The 22,534-nt window shown below is 38.6% G+C and overlaps 1 protein-coding gene across 2 annotated transcripts in view; it reads left to right on the plus strand.

Annotated features, from left to right (window-relative positions):
• The first annotated feature begins 9,780 nt into the window (after nucleotides 1–9,780).
• The window catches only part of LOC113417354 (histone-arginine methyltransferase CARM1-like), a 53,999-nt gene continuing 41,245 nt past the window's right edge, over nucleotides 9,781–22,534 (plus strand). The window contains exon 1 of one of the 2 annotated variants that reach the window (XM_026675716.2): nucleotides 9,781–10,340. In XM_026675716.2, coding sequence (XP_026531501.1) covers nucleotides 10,160–10,340 — 181 coding nt within the window. In that variant the 5' untranslated portion in view covers nucleotides 9,781–10,159. The remainder of the gene's footprint in view (nucleotides 10,341–22,534) is intronic. The other variant, XM_026675724.2, reaches the window with a different exon arrangement.

Raw genomic sequence — 22,534 nt, forward strand, 5'->3', positions numbered from 1 at the left:
AATTGAAATGCAGGTTTAATTTTGACTTTATAGGAAGGAGTATATTTATTGAAAGTGAAAGTTGCCCATTTACAAAACTCTGGCTAGTTTGATAATGTTATATTTAGATCTAGATTGGAGTACACATCTGAAATTCTAACAACAGTATAAAAATTATTTTCAACTTTGAATATGAAAAACAAATTAATGAAAGAAGGCTTCCCCTATAAACCTTAAAAAGTATAGATTCTCCATTAGAAATCTGATTTTTTTAGATAATTAACTAGTGAGGGTATAAAAAAAAACTTTTGTGTGCCTTTGTAAAAACCTAGGAAGTTTGTGCCTATTTAATTGGTTAATTTAAGTTCTTACCAATCAATAACCTTACCATCACTCAGGGCTCTCTTACTTTAATAGTTCTTTTTTGTGTTTCTTTTATATTTACTTTCTTTTTCCCTCCTGGGTGGATTAATTGCCATCATTTATTTGGTTAAGTGGAAGATTATCCTTTTCAGTCCCACAAGCACAGAAATGCAGGAAACACTAGTAGAACTTATTGGATCTTTTTATTTTTAAATTGAGTGGATATATAATGTAAATGAGGTAAGCAACTTTTTTGTAGATTGTATGTGTGAGATAATGTAATGTTCTTTTCCAGTTTTTGGATTACAGTTGAATATACTTTTTAATTATTTAAAGAAAACATCTTTACAGAATAACGTGATGGGTTTTGTATAATGTATTGATTCTGTAAATACGTATTTCCTGATGTGATTTTTGTGAAAATGCTAAATCTTTTAGTATATCATGTCCTCTCAAAATTGGCAAGAGCTAAATAATAGTTTGTGGGCAATTTGTATTGTGTACTGTACAATAACTGGGGAACTTTTATAATTATAAAAATATATATTAACTTTTAGTGTGTTGTTTAAACAAATGACTGGAACATACTAAAGATAGTAGGATTTTTCTGAATATTTCAGACTTGAACTCAGGCTAGCTTTCTTGTGTTTTTCAAAACAAAATTGTGTCTTGTCTTTTAAAAATCAATAAATTTGTTTTCTTGTTACAAAAATATTTGAAATGTTTCCATTTTTAAACAATAGATTACAGAAGAAAGTGTAAATCTCTGATACAGATACATGGTGTATTTCTTCACAGTTGTTTTCCAAGAAAAGAGCAGCTATTTTAAACTTAACAGCACAACATGATTTACGTCAGTCCACATAAAGCATGCACAATATTTAAAAATTTATTCTTTCCAAATTGAACATTTGGAAATCCAATTGCATTTATACTCTAAAATGTAGGGAGGTGTATTGCCTAAATCAATTCTCACACATATTAATAATGCCCTGCTTCAAGGAGCCAAAAGTAGAACAAGAAGTATTCTTTGAAGGAGAATCACTGTTCTTTTCTAAGAATAGTGCTGTCAACCTATGATATAGGTAGAACCCTTTTCAGAGTTTCCAGGAGGAGATATGATCAGGGAGCAGGATTTATCTGTCTGGGTTCACATTATTGACATTTTGTGTGAAACCTTAGTATTATCATTGTAGATAAAGGAAATAAGCGATCAAGAACTGGGCAATTGATTTCTGCAGGTTTGGAATGTCCCTCTGAAGGAGCCGTGGTGGTGCAGTGGTTAGAATGCAGTACTGCAAGTTACTTCTGCTGACTGCCGGCTGCCAACAGTTTGGCAGTTCGAGTCTCACCGGCTCAAGGTTGACTCAGCCTTCCATCCTTCCAAAGTCGGTAAAATGAGTACCCAGAGTGTTGGGGACAATATGCTGACTCTGAAAACTGCCCAGAGAGGGCTGTAAAGGTATATAAGTCTAAGTGCTATTGCTATTGCTACATTCTATTAAAATGAAAACAACAGCTTTATGCTTTTACTAAAGCAATTTAAAATTAATAAAATTAAATTAATATCTTTCAAAGGAGAACTCCTAATTCTCCATAAGGCATTGGATCCAACTAACTTATCACTAAACTCATTTAATTCACTGCTTAGCACCATCTTTGAGTAACATATTTGGATGATTTTTTTTTTATGCTTTCCTTCCTGTTCCCCCTTTTTTTTTTTCTATTTTCCTTAAAAGCCAACCAAAACAAAAATTGGCAAATTTGAAAGTTTCACATTTTTTTGTGATTTTTTGGGGGTAGGTTTTTTTTATCATAATTATATTGTTACATTGTTGGATTTATGCTGCTGATTCCTGTAATTTATACTGTTAATTGCATGTATTTTCATACCCTAACACTTACAAAGATACATAAATATCACAAAGGTAATTAAGGGAAGCACTTGCTACGGATGGCTTGGTGATTATTGAAATGTGACTGGATTTAACTATGTTCACTTTCAATAATTTTTTTAAAGGTTAGTTACCTAACATTAAAATTTAAGTTAATAACAGACTCTTGGCAATTTCATTCTAGCTAATCTCTATTGACAGCCCTGTTGGTGACTGGTTAAGGCAGCATGCTACCTAATTACCTCAACTAGCTCTAAGGAACTTAATCCAAAATATTAGGTGTAAAATGCAAGTAAGAAATGTAAGCTGCAGTATCTATGGATGGGCATGGATGTTTCATAACAGTATCACTTTGATGTACATTTGCCTAAAAACTGAATCAGATTCTTTGTTCGTGTTCATATGTGCTTATTTTTCTTATTGTTGCATTAGAAGCATTTAGTCAGCTTTGGATGATCTCGAAACAATAAGCAAGATTAGTTAGACCCGTTAGTATTTGGAGTGGACATCCTTAGGAAGTTCCAGAGCTCTAGATAAGACAAAATATGTGTGTGTGTGTGTGTGTGTGTGTGTGTGTGTGTGTGTGTGATTTATTTATTTATTTATTTATTTATTCATTTACTTACCTACTTATTTATTTATTTATTTATTTGAAGAAGTTAATGTCAAATCACCCCAGAATTATGGCCAAAAAAACAAACAAATGTGTCTCTGTGTTTGGCAAATATTGAGCCAAATATGAGGGATATTTCACCTCTATTTCTTACTGGATTCGGATTAGGCTGCTAATGTGTACAAAAGTCCACGTGGAAACACCCAATTGTGTATTAGAAGCAAGTTATGTATACAATTAGTCCTCAACTTACGACCACAATTGAGCCCAAAATTTCTGTTGATAAGTGGACCGTTTATTAAGTGACATTTGTTTTGCCCCATTTTACGACTTTCTTGGCCACAGTTGTTAAGTGAATCACTGCAGTTGGTAAATTAGTAACAGGGTTGTTAAGTGAAACTGGTTTCCCCATTGACTTTGCTTGTCAGAAGGTCGCAAAAGGGAATTGTATGACAATCCCACGGACCCTGCAACCATCATAAATATGAGACAGTTGCCAAGCATTTGGATCTTGGTCATGTGACCAGAAGGATGCTGCAATGATTGTAAATGTGAAAAATGGTCATAAGTCCCTTTTTTCAGTGACATTGTAATGTTGAATGGTTGCTAAATGAACTGTTGTAAGTCGAGGACTACTTGCACCGCAAAGTAGAACTTCACCAATTCCTTGTAATTCTAAATTGAGACAATTCAATGCTTTTATTATGGATTAGAAAAATAATGAATGAATATTGCCAAGGTTTTGTAAAGATATGCACCGCAACATCATTATAATACATATTTTATTTGCCATTTAGAAGGCTACCCAACTTTATAAAATGGCATACAACATCAAGAACAGTAAGAATTATAAAATGAAAGGTGTACTTCCAGAAGAGAGACATTCTGAATAGCATATCAGATTTTAGAAAGGTTCACTCTCCATCCTAAGTCCTAGGGAGAAAGCCAAATTTTCAAAAAGATTTTAAATCTAGGATAGAGGCCATAAGGCTCTATGGTGGGATGCTGTTCCAGAGAACAATTACTGCAAAAAAAGTGCCAAAATCTAGGAAGATTTCACTGTGTTAAGGTAGTCCTCATTTAGCAACCACAATTGACACTGGCAACTCAGTTGTTAAGTGGTCATTAAGTGAAACCACTACTGCACTTCCTACCTTACTTCAGCTTCCCTTTGCTTTAATGTACAAAAGTTGTACATGTCAAGGATTAGCTGCAAAGTTACTTTTTTAATCACTGTTGTAACTGTAGGTAGTTTAACAAAGACTTTCAACAAGGGCATAAAATAAAAGGTTGACTCCAGAATACTTCATCAATTCTCATGTACATTAGGGCTAAGTACACTTTGAAAATGACTGAAAAGTACTTTGGACAACCCAAAAGCACAATACTTTTCATTAAAGCATTATGTTTTTCATTCAATTTTTGAAAATGAACGTTTGCTAAAACTGTACTGTATAAGAGCATGCTTCATCCCTCTTTCTTAAATGGAAATAAGAATTGGAAACTTCAGGAGAAATGCCAAACTAAGTTGAATGCAGTGAGAATCAGATGTGTAAGTATATGGGTGATAAAACAAGACGAGGTTGGATGAAGAATGAATATGGATTGAATATGCCAAGTGAGTGACCATGAAAGAAGGACACAAGAGATAGTCTGACGGTCAGAAAGAATAAATGAAGTTCAAACCACAAAACTTAAAAGGAAGAGTGAATGGAGTGAAGGGGGGGGGGAAATTGTGGTTAGATGGAGCTGAAGAGATTGTGAATTGAACAAAGGTAGTATATGGTTAAATGTGGTATATGGACAGAATGATCCCTGATAGAAACAAGAATGTTTAGGAAAAATAGAAAGATATAGAAAGGTATAATGAATAGTGTTGGTATATTTCATTTTTTTTAATCTGCTTCAATTTGGCTGAATTACTATTTCTCACTTATTTTCTGTACTTTGCATAAGATGGTTTATCCCTAAAGTGAATATCCTTATGGGCATGTATGAATGCTGCATTAGCTATGAGACATTTCAGTTATCTCACATAGTTTCTGTTTGCTGCTTTCTTCCTACACTGCATCATATACCCTCTAAATTTTAAGAGTCACCATTTTGAAATACTTTTGTGATTATGGGAAATTGCATAGGAAGGGAATCGGTTATGCTGGCAAAAAACAAGTCCTGTATCTGTGACTATTTAATATAGCTAAGTCAGTTATTATGTTCATTTAGAAATGTAAGTTACCTCTGTATTATAAGTGCAATTTATATAAACGTATGTTCTGAAATGTTTAAAATGTAAGTGCCTTTTTGATTACAACAATAATAAAGGTGGGATATAAGCAAGCAAACAAATAAATGACTAAAATCCAGAATAATTTATACAAAAAATGTTTTAACTACTAAGTAGAACTGTTTCAGCATTTAATTTTTCCAGTTATACTTAATGCTATTTTAATAATGTTGGTCCTCTTAGAAAAAAATATTTTTTAAACAATTCCAGAATTAGAAAACTTTTTTCTTTTTGTAGCTGCTACCCGGTGGAAATGTCATTTTTAACCACACAGTGACACCTCCTGGGCAATGATATTGCTGTAAAAAAAGCAGAGTGAGGCTCACAATGAAAAAAAAAAGTGCTGGGAATCCATACATTTGAGAATAAAAATGGGTAGATTTATTTGTTTGTTTATTTATTTGTTTATTTAAAAATTATTTAAAAGGATACCTATGTTTGATAGGAACCCATAGATTATTATAGAAATAAACAGAAATTAATTAAATAATTCCCGATCTCTACCTTAAATTTTAGTTTTTCAACTTTGTTATATCCAGTCTTTCCCCCAGGAGCATTAGGTAACCAACATAGTGTGTCCTCTTTTGATTTTTCCTGACAACAACAGATCTGAGGTGTTTGTGGTGGATTATTTGTTTTTAACAAAGCTGTTGTTTCTTCCTAAATTGTATTCCGCATGTTTGAGCAGGCTCCACTGCTCTGGCCAGGCCATGAGGACTAACAAAGAGGATCTCTGTCTGGTACCCAGGAAGTAGAGTACCTCCTTAGCTCAAACTTTGATGATCTGGTAACTCCAAAAAATTCTGACATTTTTGGACATAAGATAATATTTCAGGGGTGGGATCCGACCAGTGTAACTACCGTTTCGGTGATTTTACACTGCGCGCGCATGTATATCATCGCCAGCTAGCTGCCTGCACAGCTGAGCAGCGCTGGGCGTGGGTGCGCAGCGGTTCAAAAAGCACTTTTTTTCCTGCTTTTTTAACCACGGCTGTGTCATGCAAAGCAGCTGCGGTTGAAAAAGCAGGAAATAAAGGTCAGGTAAGAGCCCGGGTGGGCAGGTGGACCACAACAGCAGCAGACATAGAACCAGTTCTTTGTATGCTCTCTGTCTGCTGCTCTTCAGAGCAACTGGTTCTACAGAGGTGGACAGAACTGGTAGAATCCCACCCCTGGTATTTTAAAAAAAGAAAGCAGAAAGCCTTTGTCCAAACATCCTCTCAACTTGCCTGTGGGTTAGTTTTCAACAAACAGCAATTGTGCTTCTGATTAACCTCATTGACTACCTCTGTGCAAAGCTTAGAAACCTTTACCCAGTAAAAATACCCAGGAAATTCTGGCTTTTTAAAATACACGGCTGTTACCTGACCACTATGATTTAATTTCCTTGAACATAGCCAAATTGTGTTGCCTGTGAAGTTAGGCACATTGTGACTGCTCACAGATATGAGCCCATCACCAATTGCAACATTCTTCTTTTGTGTTTTTATTCTTATATTACTTTTAACATGTTTTATTTTTCAACTCTGAACTGTGTGACTATAATAAACTATCTGTGTGCAATAGGATTGAGGGTCTTGATAAAATGGTGACAGGTTTGATGTAAGATAAATACATTAGGTGAAACTGGCAAATCTATGTGACAATTAAGGATCTGCGTTCATTGACAATATTGTTATGAGCCCCAAGGAAAAGCCAATAACTCACAGGATGTTAAACTATATTCTATAATGTATATTCTCACATATTCTAGAACATGACCATTTTGCTTAGGTTTTTTATTGTTTTGTAATTGTAATTTTAGTTTTGTATTAAATATATATTCTCCTTCTTGATGTCTGGTGGATTTACTTTGCATCCCAGATGCCGTTAAAACTCTCCTCCAGGAGCTGCCAAAACGGGAAAATATAAGAATGGAGGCAGAATTAAAACCCGTCAACCAGAAAAATTTCTGCTGATTCTTCTTGGCAGAAAAGCCTAACTTGCTTTATTTCCCATTACTCCATTTTGATAACAATGACCTTGAAAGAGATTAATTACAAGTGGAAGCACTTTAGTTTTCTGGCCATCGTTGGGTAGTCCCTGTGTCTCAAAAACAAAGGGAATGGTTTAGGGCAGGAATTTCTAACTTTGACAACTTTAAGACTTGTGGACGTCAACTCTCAGAATGACCCAGCCAGCAAATTCTGGGTAAAGATATAAGAAGAGATTCTTTTGAAGCTTCTTTCTTTGAAGGAAGAAACTCTTTTACAGTTTCGCAAAAGCTCCAGAAAAAAAGCCTTTTCATTATTAAAACTCAGGCACGATCAGGTGAAGAGTTAATACCACTTTGTAATGACTTAGTAAGGCCACACTTGGAATACTGCATCCAGTTTTGGTCGCCATGATGTAAAAAAGATGTTGAGACTCTGGAAAAGAGTGCAGAGAAGAGAAACAAAGATGATTAGGGGACTGGAGGCTAAAACATATAAAGAATGGTTGCTGGGTATGTCTAGTTTGATGAAAAGAAGGACTAGGGGTGACATGATAGCAGTGTTCCAATATCTTGGGGGCTGCCACAAAGAAGAGGGAGTCAAGCTATTCTCCAAAGCACCTGAGGGCAGGACATGAAGCAATGGATGGGAAATTAATCAAGGAGAGAAGCAATCTAGAACTAAGAAATTTCCTGACAATTAGAACAGTTAATCAGTGGGACAACTTGCCTGCAGAAGTTGTGAATGCTCTAACACTGGAAGGTTTTAATAGATTGGATAACAATTTGTCTGAAATGTTATAGGGTTTCCTGCCTAAGCAGGGGGTTGGACTAGAAGACCTCCAAGATCCTTTCTAACTGTTTTGTTTTATTATTGTGAATATTCCTATTTCAGTCCCAACACTTTTCTCTCTTTCTCTTTTCTCCTTTTGTATTTAGCAACTCTCTTCTCTCTTTTGATCCCTTTTTCTTCTTCCAGAAGAGGCTAACCCAGCTTCCATCATACACTGAGACACCAGACAAAAATAGGTAGCTTCTTGTTTCTTTTCTAACTGATGCATTGATTAGCTACAGCAAGTCCCTGGGTATCCTTAGGTCAACCTGGAACTGGCTAAGCAAACTTTTTTTCTTACTACAAACCACTGAAAACAGGTCACAGTGCATGCAAACCATGGCTGGGCGAGGAGGTTGTACACATCCATGCAAGCAGTCAGGTGGGCAAAGCCCATGCTGAGGAGGGTTTGTGAAGGAGTAGGCGGTGCCCTGCTCCTCAGCCATACCCCTGCCCTGCCGCACCAGTACACACACCTGCCTTTCTTCCCAGGACACACCTGCCTTTCTCCTGGCTCAGAAATGGCCTTATACAATCTCTTGGTTCCCAGCCCTGGTGCCTTGAGGAGTCTTGCCCAACTGGTTTTCTTAATAAAAGACACCATTCCAAATTCTAGAACATGCCAGTAGGAATGTTTTCGATTATGCCCTGGAGGGCAGGTGCCAGGTTGGAACAATCCAGCAGCATTAGTTAGTTACTCCAGTTTAGTGGAGGCCAGAAAAGTAAGTAGATAGTGAGACAGACAGACGGATGGATAGATGCATGGATGGACCAACAGACAGGTGGACGGGTGGGTGGATAGATGGGTCGATGGATGGATAGATAGATATAGACAGACAGACAGATTATATAGATGGAAGATAGATAGAAGATAGATGGAAGAGGGATGGTTGGATGGATGGATGGGCGGATGGACGGACAGCCAGTCAGCCAGATAGAGGATAGATGGATGGATGGATGGATGGATGGATGGATGGATAGATAGATAGATAGATAGATAGATAGATAGATAGATAGATAGATAGATAGATAGATAGATAGATAATGGATGGATGGACAGATAAAGACAGACTGATGTGTGCTAGGCAGATAGATAGATAGATAGATAGATAGATAGATAGATAGATAGATAGATAGATAGATAGATAGATAGCCAGATAGAGGATAGATGGATGGATGGATGGACGGACGGACATAGAGATAAAGACAGACTGATGTGTGCTATGCAGATAGATAGATAGATAGATAGATAGATAGATAGATAGATAGATAGATAGATAGATAGATACATACATAGAGGATAGATGGATGGATGGATGGATGGATGGACGGACGGACATAGAGATAAAGACAGACTGATGTGTGCTATGCAGATAGATAGATAGATAGATAGATAGATAGATAGATAGATAGATAGATAGATAGATAGATAGGGATAGATGGATGGATGGATGGACGGACGGACGGACGGACGGACATAGAGATAAAGACAGACTGATGTGTGCTATGCAGATAGATAGATAGATAGATAGATAGATAGATAGATAGATAGATAGATAGATGGATGGACAGATAAAGACAGACTGATGTGTGCTAGGCAGATAGATAGATAGATAGATAGATAGATAGATAGATAGATAGATAGATAGATAGATAGATAGATAGATAGATAGATAGATAGATAGATAGATAGATAAAGACAGACGGATGTGTGCGGTATGCACGCTTGTGTCAGCGACATAGTTGGCGCTCCTTCGAGCTCTCGCCTTCAGTTCCAAAGGCAGCCGGCAGGCGTCGCTCTTGCCAACGCCAAGCGACGGCACCGCAGCTCGCCGGAACGTTCCCTCCGCGTCGTCGTGTGAGCGCGCAAATCGTTTTTCGCTGGAGGGACATTTCTCTCTCTCTCTCTCCCTCTCCCTCCAGAGGAAGTGCGGGAAGCGGGAGGAAAACGGGAGAGGGAGCCCGATTCGCTGCAGATGCCGAAGCGAGCGAGGCGGCGGCGGCTGCGGCGGCATCTCCGATGGGGAACTCGTTCGGCAGGAAAGCTCGCCGCTCCCCGCCCGCCTCCTCGCCTCCCTGCCGGGTCCTATAGCCCCGGACGACTCGCTCGAGCTCGGCGGCTTCAGGCGCCCCGACCAGAATCCGCCTCCGTTGCTCTCCGCCTGCGGGCGCCGGCCTCTCCCGCCGCCGCCGCCGCCCGCCGCTCCCCGAGGCGGCATCCATGGCTGCTCCAGCGCCCGGCCAGGAGCTTCTGCAGTGCAGCGTCCGGCTGCTTCGCCTCAACGAGGAGCAGCTCCGGGAAGGGCTGCTGCCGCCGGTCTCCCAGCCCGCCCAGAAAGCCGCCCTCCTCCGCCTGGAGCTTCGCGCGCGGGACGGAGGCGCCGAGGTGGCCGTGACAGACGGTTAAGTAAAGCCCAGCGGCGCGGGCAGGTGTGGCCGGCCGGGGAAAGGGCGGGAGAGAGGGGGCTTCCTTAGCCCGAAAGGAGGAGGAGGAGGAGGAGAAGCTCCGCGGAAAGTTTTCGCGCCCTCGGCCGGCAGCCTTCGGGGAGCCGCTGCTCGCCTGCCTGTCCCGAGGAGCCTCTTCGCCTTTCGTAGCCTTGGAAATCCTCAAATGGCTCGGAGGGCGGGTGGAGGGGCAACTCGGGAGAATGCTAAGCGGCAGAAGCAGAAGCACCAGCCGGCCTTCTTCTCTGTTCCCCCTGGCCGGTCCCGGCGAGGGATTGCGGTGGAGGCTGCTGCTTTCGCTGGGCGCGATGGGGAAAAGGGGTCCTGGCCGGTTGTGGGAATGCGGCCCAGAGCGATTTCTGGGAGGGGATGGCGGGGAACTCGCGTGTGAGGACTTCTCAGGTTTTCCCCCCACCACCACCAGTGTTCGCGGGGGGCTGATCGTGGAAACCGGTCCGAGGGTCTCGGCGGGAGCCCCCCCTCCTGCGTGGGGAAATCCTCACCGCCTTAAATAATCTGTATTTTCCCCAAAGGTGTTCATTTTTAATTTTTATTTTCCCAAGAGGTAACTTGGATTTTTTTTTTCTTTGAAGACTTTTCGCTTCTCATCCAAGAAGCTTCTTCAGCTCTGGCTGGATGGTGGGGAAACTTCCTCACCATCCAGCCTGAGCTGAAGAAGCTTCTTCGGATGAGAAGAGAAAGATCTTCAAAGGGAAAAAAAAAACAACACCAGACAAACCTGTAAGTCCAGCTGCTTCTTGAAAAAAAGCACCTTTGGGACAGCCATGGCTTGGATGGCTGAGCATCTCCATAGACATCTGTATTTTTGTTTGTTTCAAATGATAATGTGTAGAAAGAGAGATTGCACAACATACATTGGTTCCTGTTTGAAGAGTTAGGCAGACATTCTTAAAAGTTTTTTTTAACCCATTTTTTAGAGTTGCAAAAGTTGCTGAGATTTTCCTGAGAACTTCGTTATGTTGTGTTTACTTGAACTTCCCAACTATTCTTTTTTTTTTAAAACTTTGCGGAGTAAAATAAATGGTATAGCACAAAAGAAAGGAGGATGGGATGCCTTGCTTTGTCCAATCTGTCGTCCTTGTCATCTCTAATCTTGTTTTCCCCTGTTAATTGGTTTTGTGGTAATTGCCTTGCTTTGATTGCTATGAGGTACCCAGCATCATTGGGAGTCAGGCAGCGTGCAAGTTGGATTAAGAAATAAACAGATGCAATATGGAAGACTACTTTGTAGCTCCTCTTAATTCCACAGTTGCTGTCATAGAATTGTTGCAACTTCTCAACTCTTAGATGTGTAGCCTTTTTAAATGAACTGAAAAAAATGAACTATAACATGTATGCAGGTCTTATTTTTTATTTGTATTGCATATGTTTGAGGGGTGAGCTGTAATATGTAATGTTCTAGGAAGCAAATAGAGCTGCTGACTAAACTCCAGTGAGCATGAAGTTTCATTGAGTTGTGTTCAAATTAGAGACCAACTCCTAATTAAGCTTTGAAATGTAAAAATCGTTTATGAAAGGCATGGCGATTGTACAGGTCAGACTTGCATTTAATTCTAATGTCTCATAACTATTTGGTTATACTTATTCCAATAGTGAGCAAACAGAACAACCAGCCAGAGAGGTCACCAACCTATTCCCAAACCACGCCAATTGTTCTTTAATGACATGCTCTCATGATGTTTCTTCTTCTCATCCAAAGCCCCACAGCTGAAGCCACACAACTTTGTAGTTATTTGATCCAGGGTTAAAGTGTTTTCCATCTTCTGCTGACACAAGCTGCACAATTACGCACCATTTGTGGTAGCAACTACAGAAGCGTTGACCGCAGCTGGAAATGATCCAACTCTCATTGGCTGCTTTTGGGTGTTACAAGCAAATCCTTTACCTCCAGTTCCTAGGAACTTCCTTCCATGGCCACTTTCATTTGGGAAGCAGAAACGATGAGGTATTAATAGAATCCTAGGTCTGAAAGGGTCTTCGATGGTCTATTAATCCAACCGGACTCTTTGTCTATACAGATGTAGCAGTCTAACATGAGACAGCTAGACATAGACTTAAAAAGTGTTCTGGCTGACATGTAGCCTGCAGTGGTACTGAATAAGCAGGATAATCCTCTATCCATCCCTGGCTAATAGTTTCTCAGTCACCTGTTTCAGGGCAGAGAGAGAGAGAGACAAGCAAGAGACGGAGAGAAAGCATGAGACAGCAAATGGAAAAGCAGTGAAAGTGTGTGAGAAAAAAAGAGGTGAGAAGGAAAAACCATGCAGAAAGAGGAGTGTGTGGAGGAAAAAGAGACATAAGGATGAGCAAACAAATAAAAGACGGGATAAATACAAGTAGCCCTCAACTTATAATACTTTGTTCAGTGACCATTCAAAGTTCCAACGGCACTGAAACATGTGACTTATGACCGTTTTCACAGTTTTGACCTTTGCAGGATCCCTCCGATCATGGGATCAAAACTCAGTTTGGCAACAGATTCATATTTATGATGACTGCAGTGTCGGGGGGGTAATGTCACCTTTTGTGACCTTCTGACAAAGTCCATGGGGAAGCCAGATTCACTTAACAACCAGGTTCCTAACTTATCAACTGCAGTGATTCACTTATCAAGTGTAGCAAGAAAGGGGAAAAACTCATTTAACAAATGTCTCATTTAACAACAGAAATGTTGGACTCAATTGTCGTAAGTTGAGGACTATCTGTCAGAGAATCCATCGATTGGGTAAAGTCTACAGTGTCTTGATCCCTGAGTCAGTGAGGATTTTCCAGGAAACCAGGAGAGGTGAAAAGTCCCCATCTACTCTTGTGAATCAGATTCAGGCAGATGAATATAGTTACGAATACAGTTTGGGGCTTAGCTTTTTGTTGAGACTTACATCTTACCTGGTCCAGCTTATCCCACCTCATTACAACAAGCACGTGTAATATTTTTCCTGCTACCGGTAGTAGGAAATCACCTAATGCTTTCCTTAACTTTTCCCATTTAGGGAACAGGATCACTCATTGGCTTTGCAATTAAGGCACAACAGGAAACAGAACAATTATGCTTGCAGACTTTGTGCCACCTGGAGTAAAGTTAAACTGCCTATCTGGATGTGGCCATACTTTTCCAGGCTCTGTTGAGGATATCTATTTGTCTCTGAAAGCAGAGAATAATATGAAGGCAAACAATCCCACATGTTGCTATATTTTTCATTTAGTATGCACTACCTGAGGGGACAATAGCAGAATCAATTCCCTAGGTAGTCTGTTCCTTCAATTTGTAAAAATTATTTTCCTTTTTCTGCAATGTGTCTGCTTTTTCCCTACTGTGGTCTATAATTGACTGAAGGTTAATAAAAATGAGATTGGCCTCTCACATTAGCAGATGAGAAGGGTAGATTTATTGCTTTCTCCATAGAGTTTTCAAGAGGTATAGCTCATTCACTTTTACGGTCAGCTCAGACATTATGAGCAACAAATCAATAAAGTGAACTAATATGTAATCCAACAACGATGTCCATAATTTTTTAGCTGACCCTGAAACCAGATAAGGTACACCTCCTGCAAACACTAGGAGGGCTCTTAAAAGACTTGAGACATAGGTAGTCCTCAACTTGAGATCACAATAGATCCCAAAATTTCTGTTGAGTTTTGTCCCAATGTACGACTTTTCTTGCCATAGTTGTTAAGTGAATCACTGCAATTTTTAAGTTAGCGACATGGTTGTTAAGTGAATCTCGCTTTCCCATTGAGTTTGCTTCAGTGGAAGGCTGCAACCAGTTTCGCAACCGGTTCTGTGAGCGTGTGCTTTGCGCGTGCAAATGGCGTTCAAAATACCGCAATTTGAAGCTCAACTGCTTATCTTCTAGGGCAGCCCTGGTAAGTAGAACAGTTGAGGCGTGGAAATCAGCTACGCCGTGCGAATCAGCTGAGCAAGAAAGAAGGAAATATACGACAGGATAGGGTGAGGGCGGGCGGGTGGGTGGGGCCAGCTGACGGTTGGAACTACTGGTTCGCTAGAACCGGTCTGAACTGGCAGCAGCCCACCACTGGTTTACTTCTCAGAAGGTTGCAAAAGGGGTGATCACATGTCCCAGGGACACTGCAACCGCCATAAATATGAACCAGTTGCCAAGCATCCGAGTTTTGATCACGTGACCACGGAGATGTTGCAACGGTTGTCAGAGTGAAAAATATAAGTCGCCTTTTTCAATGATGTTGTAATTTTGAATGGTCACTAAACAAACTTGTAAGTCAAGGACTACCTGTATTGCAATACAGAAATCTGTAAGGACTGAAATGTAGGCTCAGTTTATGGGTTTTACCTGCTTCAAATTGGAATCCAAACAGTGCCTTGGAGCATGTAAATCCAAATGTAATATCTATTTGCAGTTCTTTAAAGCAGCAGTGACTTTTCCTGAGATACTACTGTTGTCATCTATAGCTGCCTCACAATCGTGGGAAAAGACAAGTGCTGTATGGACTCCAAAATACCTGTTTGAATTGAAGTCAAAATACTCTTATCTTCTTTTTTTAAAACTTTGTCTACTTAGTTAATCCAGAATTAAATTAGAGATGCCTCCAGTCAGGCAGATGTCTGTATCGCTGTACAGTATACTTTGAATAGCAATAAATAAAAACACCAATGCAGCTTCTACTCTTTATTGATGCAGTGATGAACTAGCTGAGTTTATTTTATAAATCTTGTCATCTCCATATATTTTTTCAGACAAGTTTATGTGGCCTACAGGATTTGTTCCTCCTTTAGATCTCACTTCTGGAACTAATGACTAATCCAGCTGTCAGTCCAAATGACTTTTTCCAGACATTAACAATCTTAATTTTGGATTAATCCTGAAGAGCACAAATTACTGGTCAAAATACAGACTCTGGATGCCATAAAACAAAATTTCAAAATAGTACACAAGAAACAGGATCTATATCCAGTTCTCATATGTGTATCATACACCCAAAAGGGATTTCCAGTAAAGTGTTGGTTTACGAGAAGAAAACTACTTCTGAAAATGGCTGGAAGACATCCTAGTGAGACTATCTTTTAGAAAATTCCCATGCATACATACATGATGTCCCAATATTTTACTTCAGCTCTTAACCAATGCTGGAGAGATGGGCACTACACACATAGACAAACATATATTCACGTACTTCAGCATAACCCCATCCACAAATAAGCTAACCCTCAACTTTTCAACAAAAATATCACAAAAATACACTGCCCGTGAATAAGCTGACCTCAAAGTCCCGCAAAAGTTTAGGCTCAAGGTACAAAAATGTAAAACATATTGCCCTTTCTTCCCCTCAGGTTCCTGTAGCATTATTACTTTTACTTACCGATTTGCCTAAAGCTATCCTTGAGTATTTGCCTGAGTTGAGTACTGAAAAAAATGTCCTGGGCACAGATCCAGTATATTAGCCACTGAACCATGCTGCTAGAAAATAATGAAAGTGAATGCAGCTGGGATATAGGCCATCTTCTGTTTGCTATGCACTAAGTATGCAGTTCACAGATGCTGAGAAGAACGATGTTATCTCTGTGTATCTTAGAAAACTGGTGCCAAATTTTCTATGGCTTTTGGAAAAAAGACTGCGGCTATTGTGTGTTGGTGAATAGAGAACATGGGGAGCCCTTAGGGTCGGTGAGGTGTTCCACAAAACTAAATATTGAGCCCTGACTTCTATCCTGAATCCATAGAGGTTATGGGATTTTTTTAAAAAAATGAAGACTTTCTTTTAAGTGTTTGTTAGAAAAAGGAGATGCTGATTGAGAAAGTTCTGTGGCCAATAAAAGCCAGAAGAATGAGATTAAAGTATAATTTGGATTCTTTTGTATGTCTGTATTGCAAAATACATTTGGCGTCCTTATTGAAGGAATCTCTGGGCAAATATGTTGCATCTATTTTTCTTTGTCTAGTTAGAGGGTAATTTTTATCTTTCTTTCCCTCTGACATCTTTTCTGTGCTGGGTCTGAAACTTTCCCCTCAACTTTTCTATTTCAGCATTCAGATTATGAGATTTGTTGCTCCGATCAAATGGCAATAGCCACAAGGAATGTTTGCTGGCAAGATAATGGCTTTGGTGTTGTTGCTGTTTTTGTGTTGTTGCTGCTATTATAAATGGATTTTGCCAGCAGATATGAAAGAACCACAAACCGGGTTTGTAGCCAACAATGTTATTGGTTCAAAAGCCATTAATCAGAGGCTGGGTTGCCTGTTATAACACAGGCTAAGTAGGAGTCTTCTAATCCACACCACTAGTTTTTCAAAGTTTCTTACTCTGAGAAATCATTCTGCTCCAAAAGTCCAATAAGAATCTCCTCATGTCTCCTGTTGAGTCCCCTGTTTGCTGTAAAAGATTGTAGGATATTTCTTGTTAGTGTCCATTCTTTTCATCTTGGTGTAAATCAAGTCATGTTACCCTGTGTGGAATATACCCTTTTACAGAATGTGCTTTTAAACATCCTTGTAGCTGTGATGATAACTTGCTGGAAAAGACAAGCTGTCTTCTGGGGGAAGAAACATTGCTATTTCTGATGTTCTAACTGAAGAGGCGTATGGTTCCTCAGGAAACAACTCAAAAACACACACGTGCAGAAATCTATTATAGGGTCTGTAGAATATTATGTTTCTCAGATTGTCACAGAGAGCCGCTCAGTTATAGACTGAGATCTTTTAGCAGTCAACTCCAATGAGCATGGAGAAATAGATGAATAAAACTTCAGCATATACTTTACAGTAGGCTGATTTAATAGAAGGTTCCCCTGAACTCTCTGAATATCTTTAATGTTTCATGGAGGCATTAGTACCTTGTCTTCACTGCTAGCAGCATATTTCTATATCAAAATTTATAGTCTGTGAAAATGCTTCACTTTGGGATGTTAGCAGATGAAATGAATGAATCGTTAGTATCTTGGTTAAATGAAATCCAACTCCTATTGATTTAAGAAGGCTAGAGATGATATTGTTTTCCTTCTCTCTTTTTTTATTACATCTTCTTTCCCTATTTTTCATGCAGAGTAATCAAAGCAATAGATTGAGTAACCTCTCCAGTTTGAACTTCACAAAAATCACCTGAGGACCACCTTCCCCCCCCAAGTGACATCACAGCCTGCCTGACATCTAAGCCAATCAGTCAATCTATGTTCATAAAAAGAAATGTTTTCAGAAACATCAAAAATCAACCACTGCTAGCTGAGATTTCTAGGAGGTATTAAAGCAACCGAAACCTCTCATTACCAGGAACACATAATCTTTTGAATTTTTTAAAAAGGTCTACATCTTCTGGGTTTGCTAGCGTAATAAATATTCAGAGTGATATTATTGTTGTTGCTCACTTTTTTCAAGCATTAGTTAATGCTTTCAACAGAATCATCTTCAGGGGCATTGATTTCTCTATAGGCATATATATTTTTTATATACAGGGACTCTGTTCCCTCTTGTTGGTCTTCCCAAAGGTGCTTTTTCAAGAGACAACTGAAGCTTCTTGGATGAGAAGCGAAACGTCTTCAAAGAAAAATCAGAAAGTCCAGGTGCCTCTTGAAAAAGCACCTTTGGGACAACCATGACCTGGATGACTGAGGATCTCCTAGACCTTTGTTGGTCTGTTAAGAAGAAAGAGCCTTCAAGTTCTATCTTCTGACTATGACCTGACCCACCATGTTTCTGGGATACATATCAGGTCATATTTGCCTTTCAGTAATAGGATTTTATAGTTCTTTTATTTATTACCCATATTCTGTGGATTGGTATACAGACATTGGACGTTTTGGGATTCACTCTTCATTAATTTCATTGTTACCACATTTTGAAAATTTTCCAGTAGTCCCTTTGTTAGCACCTTCATTATCATGGTCAGTCATGATAATGGAGGAGCTTATCAGTTTTTATACTATTCTTTGTCACTCTCTCTCTTTCTGGTTTAAAGCCATTTTAGTAACATTCACAAGGCTCTTGCCAAACATATTTCTTCTCTTATGAGCAATCCTCTGTGCCTAATGTCCTTCATCATCATATATTGGTAATGTGGACCATATTGAAAAAAGAAGCTTGAATTCATTAATAGTAAGCTTTCTAAGAAGTTGAAAAGTAAAACAGAGCGGTGATGTCAGAACTACTTATTGTTATCTTCAGAGAGATCAAATAGATTATTTGCCAAAAGGTTGGGGGGGGGGGGACATAATCTTGATATTCCAAAATAGAAAGAGGTATAGAATCTGGGAAACTACCATTGATTTATCATTGGTCCTGGATAAAATACTAGAACAGATTATCAAAGCATGTATGTCACAGTATGATGATGTAACCTTAGAAAGAGGGTAAAATAAATGGATTTATAATAGCTGTCAGAGAGACTGGAATCCTTTATCCTTTTTACCCTTTCTTTTTTTAAATTTTCTTTATTATACTGACTTCTTTCTTATTTTCTTTGTTTGTTTTCTAGTACTTGCATTGTTTTGGTTAAAAAAAATCTGTAAAAAGATTATATCTTTTAAGAAAGCAGCATACATACCAACACTGTGCTGTCATTACTAGAAACCACATGGATTCATCAAAAACAAGTTGGGCCACTCTAATTCCATCTCCATCCCTCCCAGTTCACTCTCTATGATAAAATGATTAGTTTAGTGGAGCAAGGGAATGTTATGAGTGTAGTATGCTGTGATCTCAGTAAAGTAGCTCAATCTATCATCATGTCTCTATGGAGAAGATGGATGAAAATAGCCAGCTTGGGATTTTAGCTAGTTAAACAACTGCATCCAAGGGATAAATGGGCTTGTGTTATCCTGAAATTAAGTATCAACTTGGATTCTTCAGAGGTCTGTTCTTACACAAGCAGTCCTCAAGGTACGGCCACAGTTGAACCCAAAATTTGTCTTGGTAAATGAAACATTTGTTAAGTAAACATTTGCCCCATTTTACGATTGTTCTTGTCACAGTTGTAAAGTGAATCATTGCATTTGTTAAGTTAGTAACATGATTCTTAAGTGGCTCAGGATTCTCCACTGATTTTGCTTGTCAGAAGGTCGCAAAAGCTGATCACGTGACTCCATCGTAAATATCAGCCACTTGCCAAGCATCTGAATTTTGATCCTGTGGCCGTGGGAATGGTGCAAAGGCCGTAAGTGTGAAAAACGGCCATAAGTCACTTTTTTCAGTGTAATTTTGAATGGTCGCTAAATGAACTGTTGCAAGTTGAGGACTACCTGTACCAGTTGTCATAAATGACCTCAACTTGCACACAGAAACAAGTTAGAAAGATTCTCTGCTGCAGCAGCTAAAAAGACAAGGCGGTCCTGGTTTGCATTAATAGAATCAAGTAGAATCAACGCATGAGGATCCTGGGAGGAAATAGTTCCATTGTATTCTGTGATGGTTAAGCAGCATTGGGGTATTTTGCCTAGTTCTGGACTTAAAACTGGAAAAGGCAAAGCAGGTTAATAGAAGAGCTGTCAACAAGATAAGATATCTGGAAACCAAACCCTGTGAAGAAATTGCTAAAGGCGCATTTACCTTGCACAAGAAAAGATTAAGATAATGCACTTGCGTATAAATACCTAAAAATGATGATTGAAGGAATGTACTGGAGAGGTCTTCATTCATTCTTTGGGAAAGGTCCTGTATAGAACAGATTTTTTTCCATTTGTATTCAGAAATCCATTTCTGATCTGCTATCGTATTTCCCCAGTCCAAATGTCTGTATGCCATATTTGTTTAGCACAACAGTCAGCTTCCATCATTTGGACATTGACAAGAAAGAGTTTACTCTATGCTGAATTTGTAGGATATATCATGATATATATATTCAAAAAGCCATTAATACATGAGAAGGCCATCTTGTATTTGCAGAGTTGATTAGAAATTAATATTTTGGCATGGTACTCGATGCTTTACCCCATTTGCATGCCTAATTTGAAAATCCTGCTGCAGGCATAAGGAATATGTCCTTTTAGTAGTAACCTCCCATTTGTGGGATCTTGCTGCAATTGATTTCAGCCAACCACCATTAGCCATGGTGTGCAGTGGTTAGAATGCAATATTACAGACTGACTCTGCCCATTGCCATGAGTTCGATCCTGACTGGCTTAAGGTTGACTCATCCTTCCATCCTTCCAAGGTCTGTAAAATGAGGACCCAGATTGTTGGGGGCAATATGCTGACTCTGGAAACCTCTTAGAAAGGACTGGAAAGCACTAATTGCTAATTGCTAAATCCTTTAAAAATAATATTTATCATATACTGTGTTAGGAAGGTTTAGGCAGCATATATATATATGTGTGTGTGTGTGTGTGTGTGCGTGCGTGTTTTCTTAATTTTTTGCGGGTACTTACATATATGGTATTCAGCTTTGTTCGGGTATTTTCCCATGTCATTATAGTTGTGCTTTTAAAGTTGTAGCAACGTTTCGGCAGAATCGCATCTGCCATCATCAGGCTTCTGTATTGTGTTCGTCTGTCAGTCAGACTTTTACAGTTGTTTCAGTTTTAAATTTGGGGCTAGCCTACTGCTGTGCCAGAATGGTTTTTTCTTCCTCCTGATTGGTTGGGAGTCTTGGTCTGTGTTTATTGGTCTTGGAGTTTGCTGTGTTCTGCTTGATTGGTGTTTCTAATATCTTCTGTCTGTTTTGTGGCTTTTTTTGTGTCTTGATTGGCTGGCAACATTGTGTTCCTATATTGGAGGCTTTTAGTGCAGCTTGGCTCCGAGTAAATGGACGGCTATCATTTGTTAGGAAGCTAGGTTTATATATATAATTAAATAAATAAGCTTTGTATCATAAAATTGAAAATATTGGTCTCCTATTACCCATCTGGCAGTCTGATAATAAAGCAGTCAGTGAAAATAAATGCACCACCCTCTTCATTTAACGGGCATATTTCCAGAATAAGACCAGTCTTACCTGCAAAAGTGAATAGCTTAGTTACCTTGTGTATTTGCTATCCTGAGACTCGAAATAAAGTCTGAGTTAATTATATTGGATTAATATAGATAATTACGGAGTTATTCTAAATTTCCTTATTAAGTAAAACACGAGAACCTTGTATATATCTGCATTTGACTTAAGCTAGTACTTTTGCTTTAGCATTGCCTGAATTAAACTGAAATTACTCGGCTGCGCGGCTCATATATTTGACATCAGTTGCTATACTGTATAAATCAAATAACAACTAAGGCAATATTTGTTCTGTGTTGCTTATAGTATCTCACCTTTTGACTAAGATTGTAGTATTAATGTAAAATATTAAGTTCTACAAGACTTTTGTCGTTCTACTAACATTGTTCATTTTGAAAATACGTATGAACAGAACTGGAGAAGTTATAAATAAATATTTTTCAACTAAAGAATCTGTTTTGGCAGATTTCCAAAAAAAGTAGAGTGTTAATTTCAAATACCACTGAACTGTAAAAGGAAAGTTATGCACAACTTGTTCTTCAAGATTCTTGTATTTAGGGCTTGATTGCATGTATATTTTTGTGCCTTATACTGGAAAAAAGCAGTCAATTTGAATTGTTGGAAAATATTTGAAGAAATCTACTTTATAACTTTCTGTATAGCTGCGCATACCTTTATAGTGATTGTTATCTGTTTTAGGAAACATGCCATATATTTATAATATATATTAATGCATGCTTATGCATTAGTAGTCAATAGCAATTTTAGTATCTACTGTTTGTAGCAATAGTAAAAAAAAAATCTGTCAAATATGGTAGAAAGTCTGAAGACAGTTTTAAGAAGTAGTATGCTTTAAAATCTAGCAGAACATGGAAAAAGGAACAGTTTGCTGTCAAAGACTATAGTAGTGTCTCTGCCTTGAAGCACATGTCAGATGGATTATTCACTCACCCATAAGACAAGGATGTATTTTTGTCCCAAAATTCCTTTGTTTCTTTTGATAATATCATTTTATCAGATAAAGGCTTAATTTATATATACACTGCTCAAAAAAATAAAGGGAACACAAAAATAAGACATTCTAAATCTGAATGAATGAAATATTCTTATTAAATACTTTGTTCATTACATAGTTGAATGTGCTGACAACAAAATCACACAAAAATTATCAATGGAAATCAAATTTAGCAACCCATGGAGGTCTGGATTTGGAGTTACACTCAAAAGTAAAGTGGAAAAA

Source organism: Notechis scutatus, chromosome 2, assembly GCF_049901735.1.
Source record: "Notechis scutatus isolate UNSWTSFEM ecotype Mainland chromosome 2, rNotScu1.2, whole genome shotgun sequence".
Lineage (NCBI taxonomy): Eukaryota > Metazoa > Chordata > Lepidosauria > Squamata > Elapidae > Notechis > Notechis scutatus.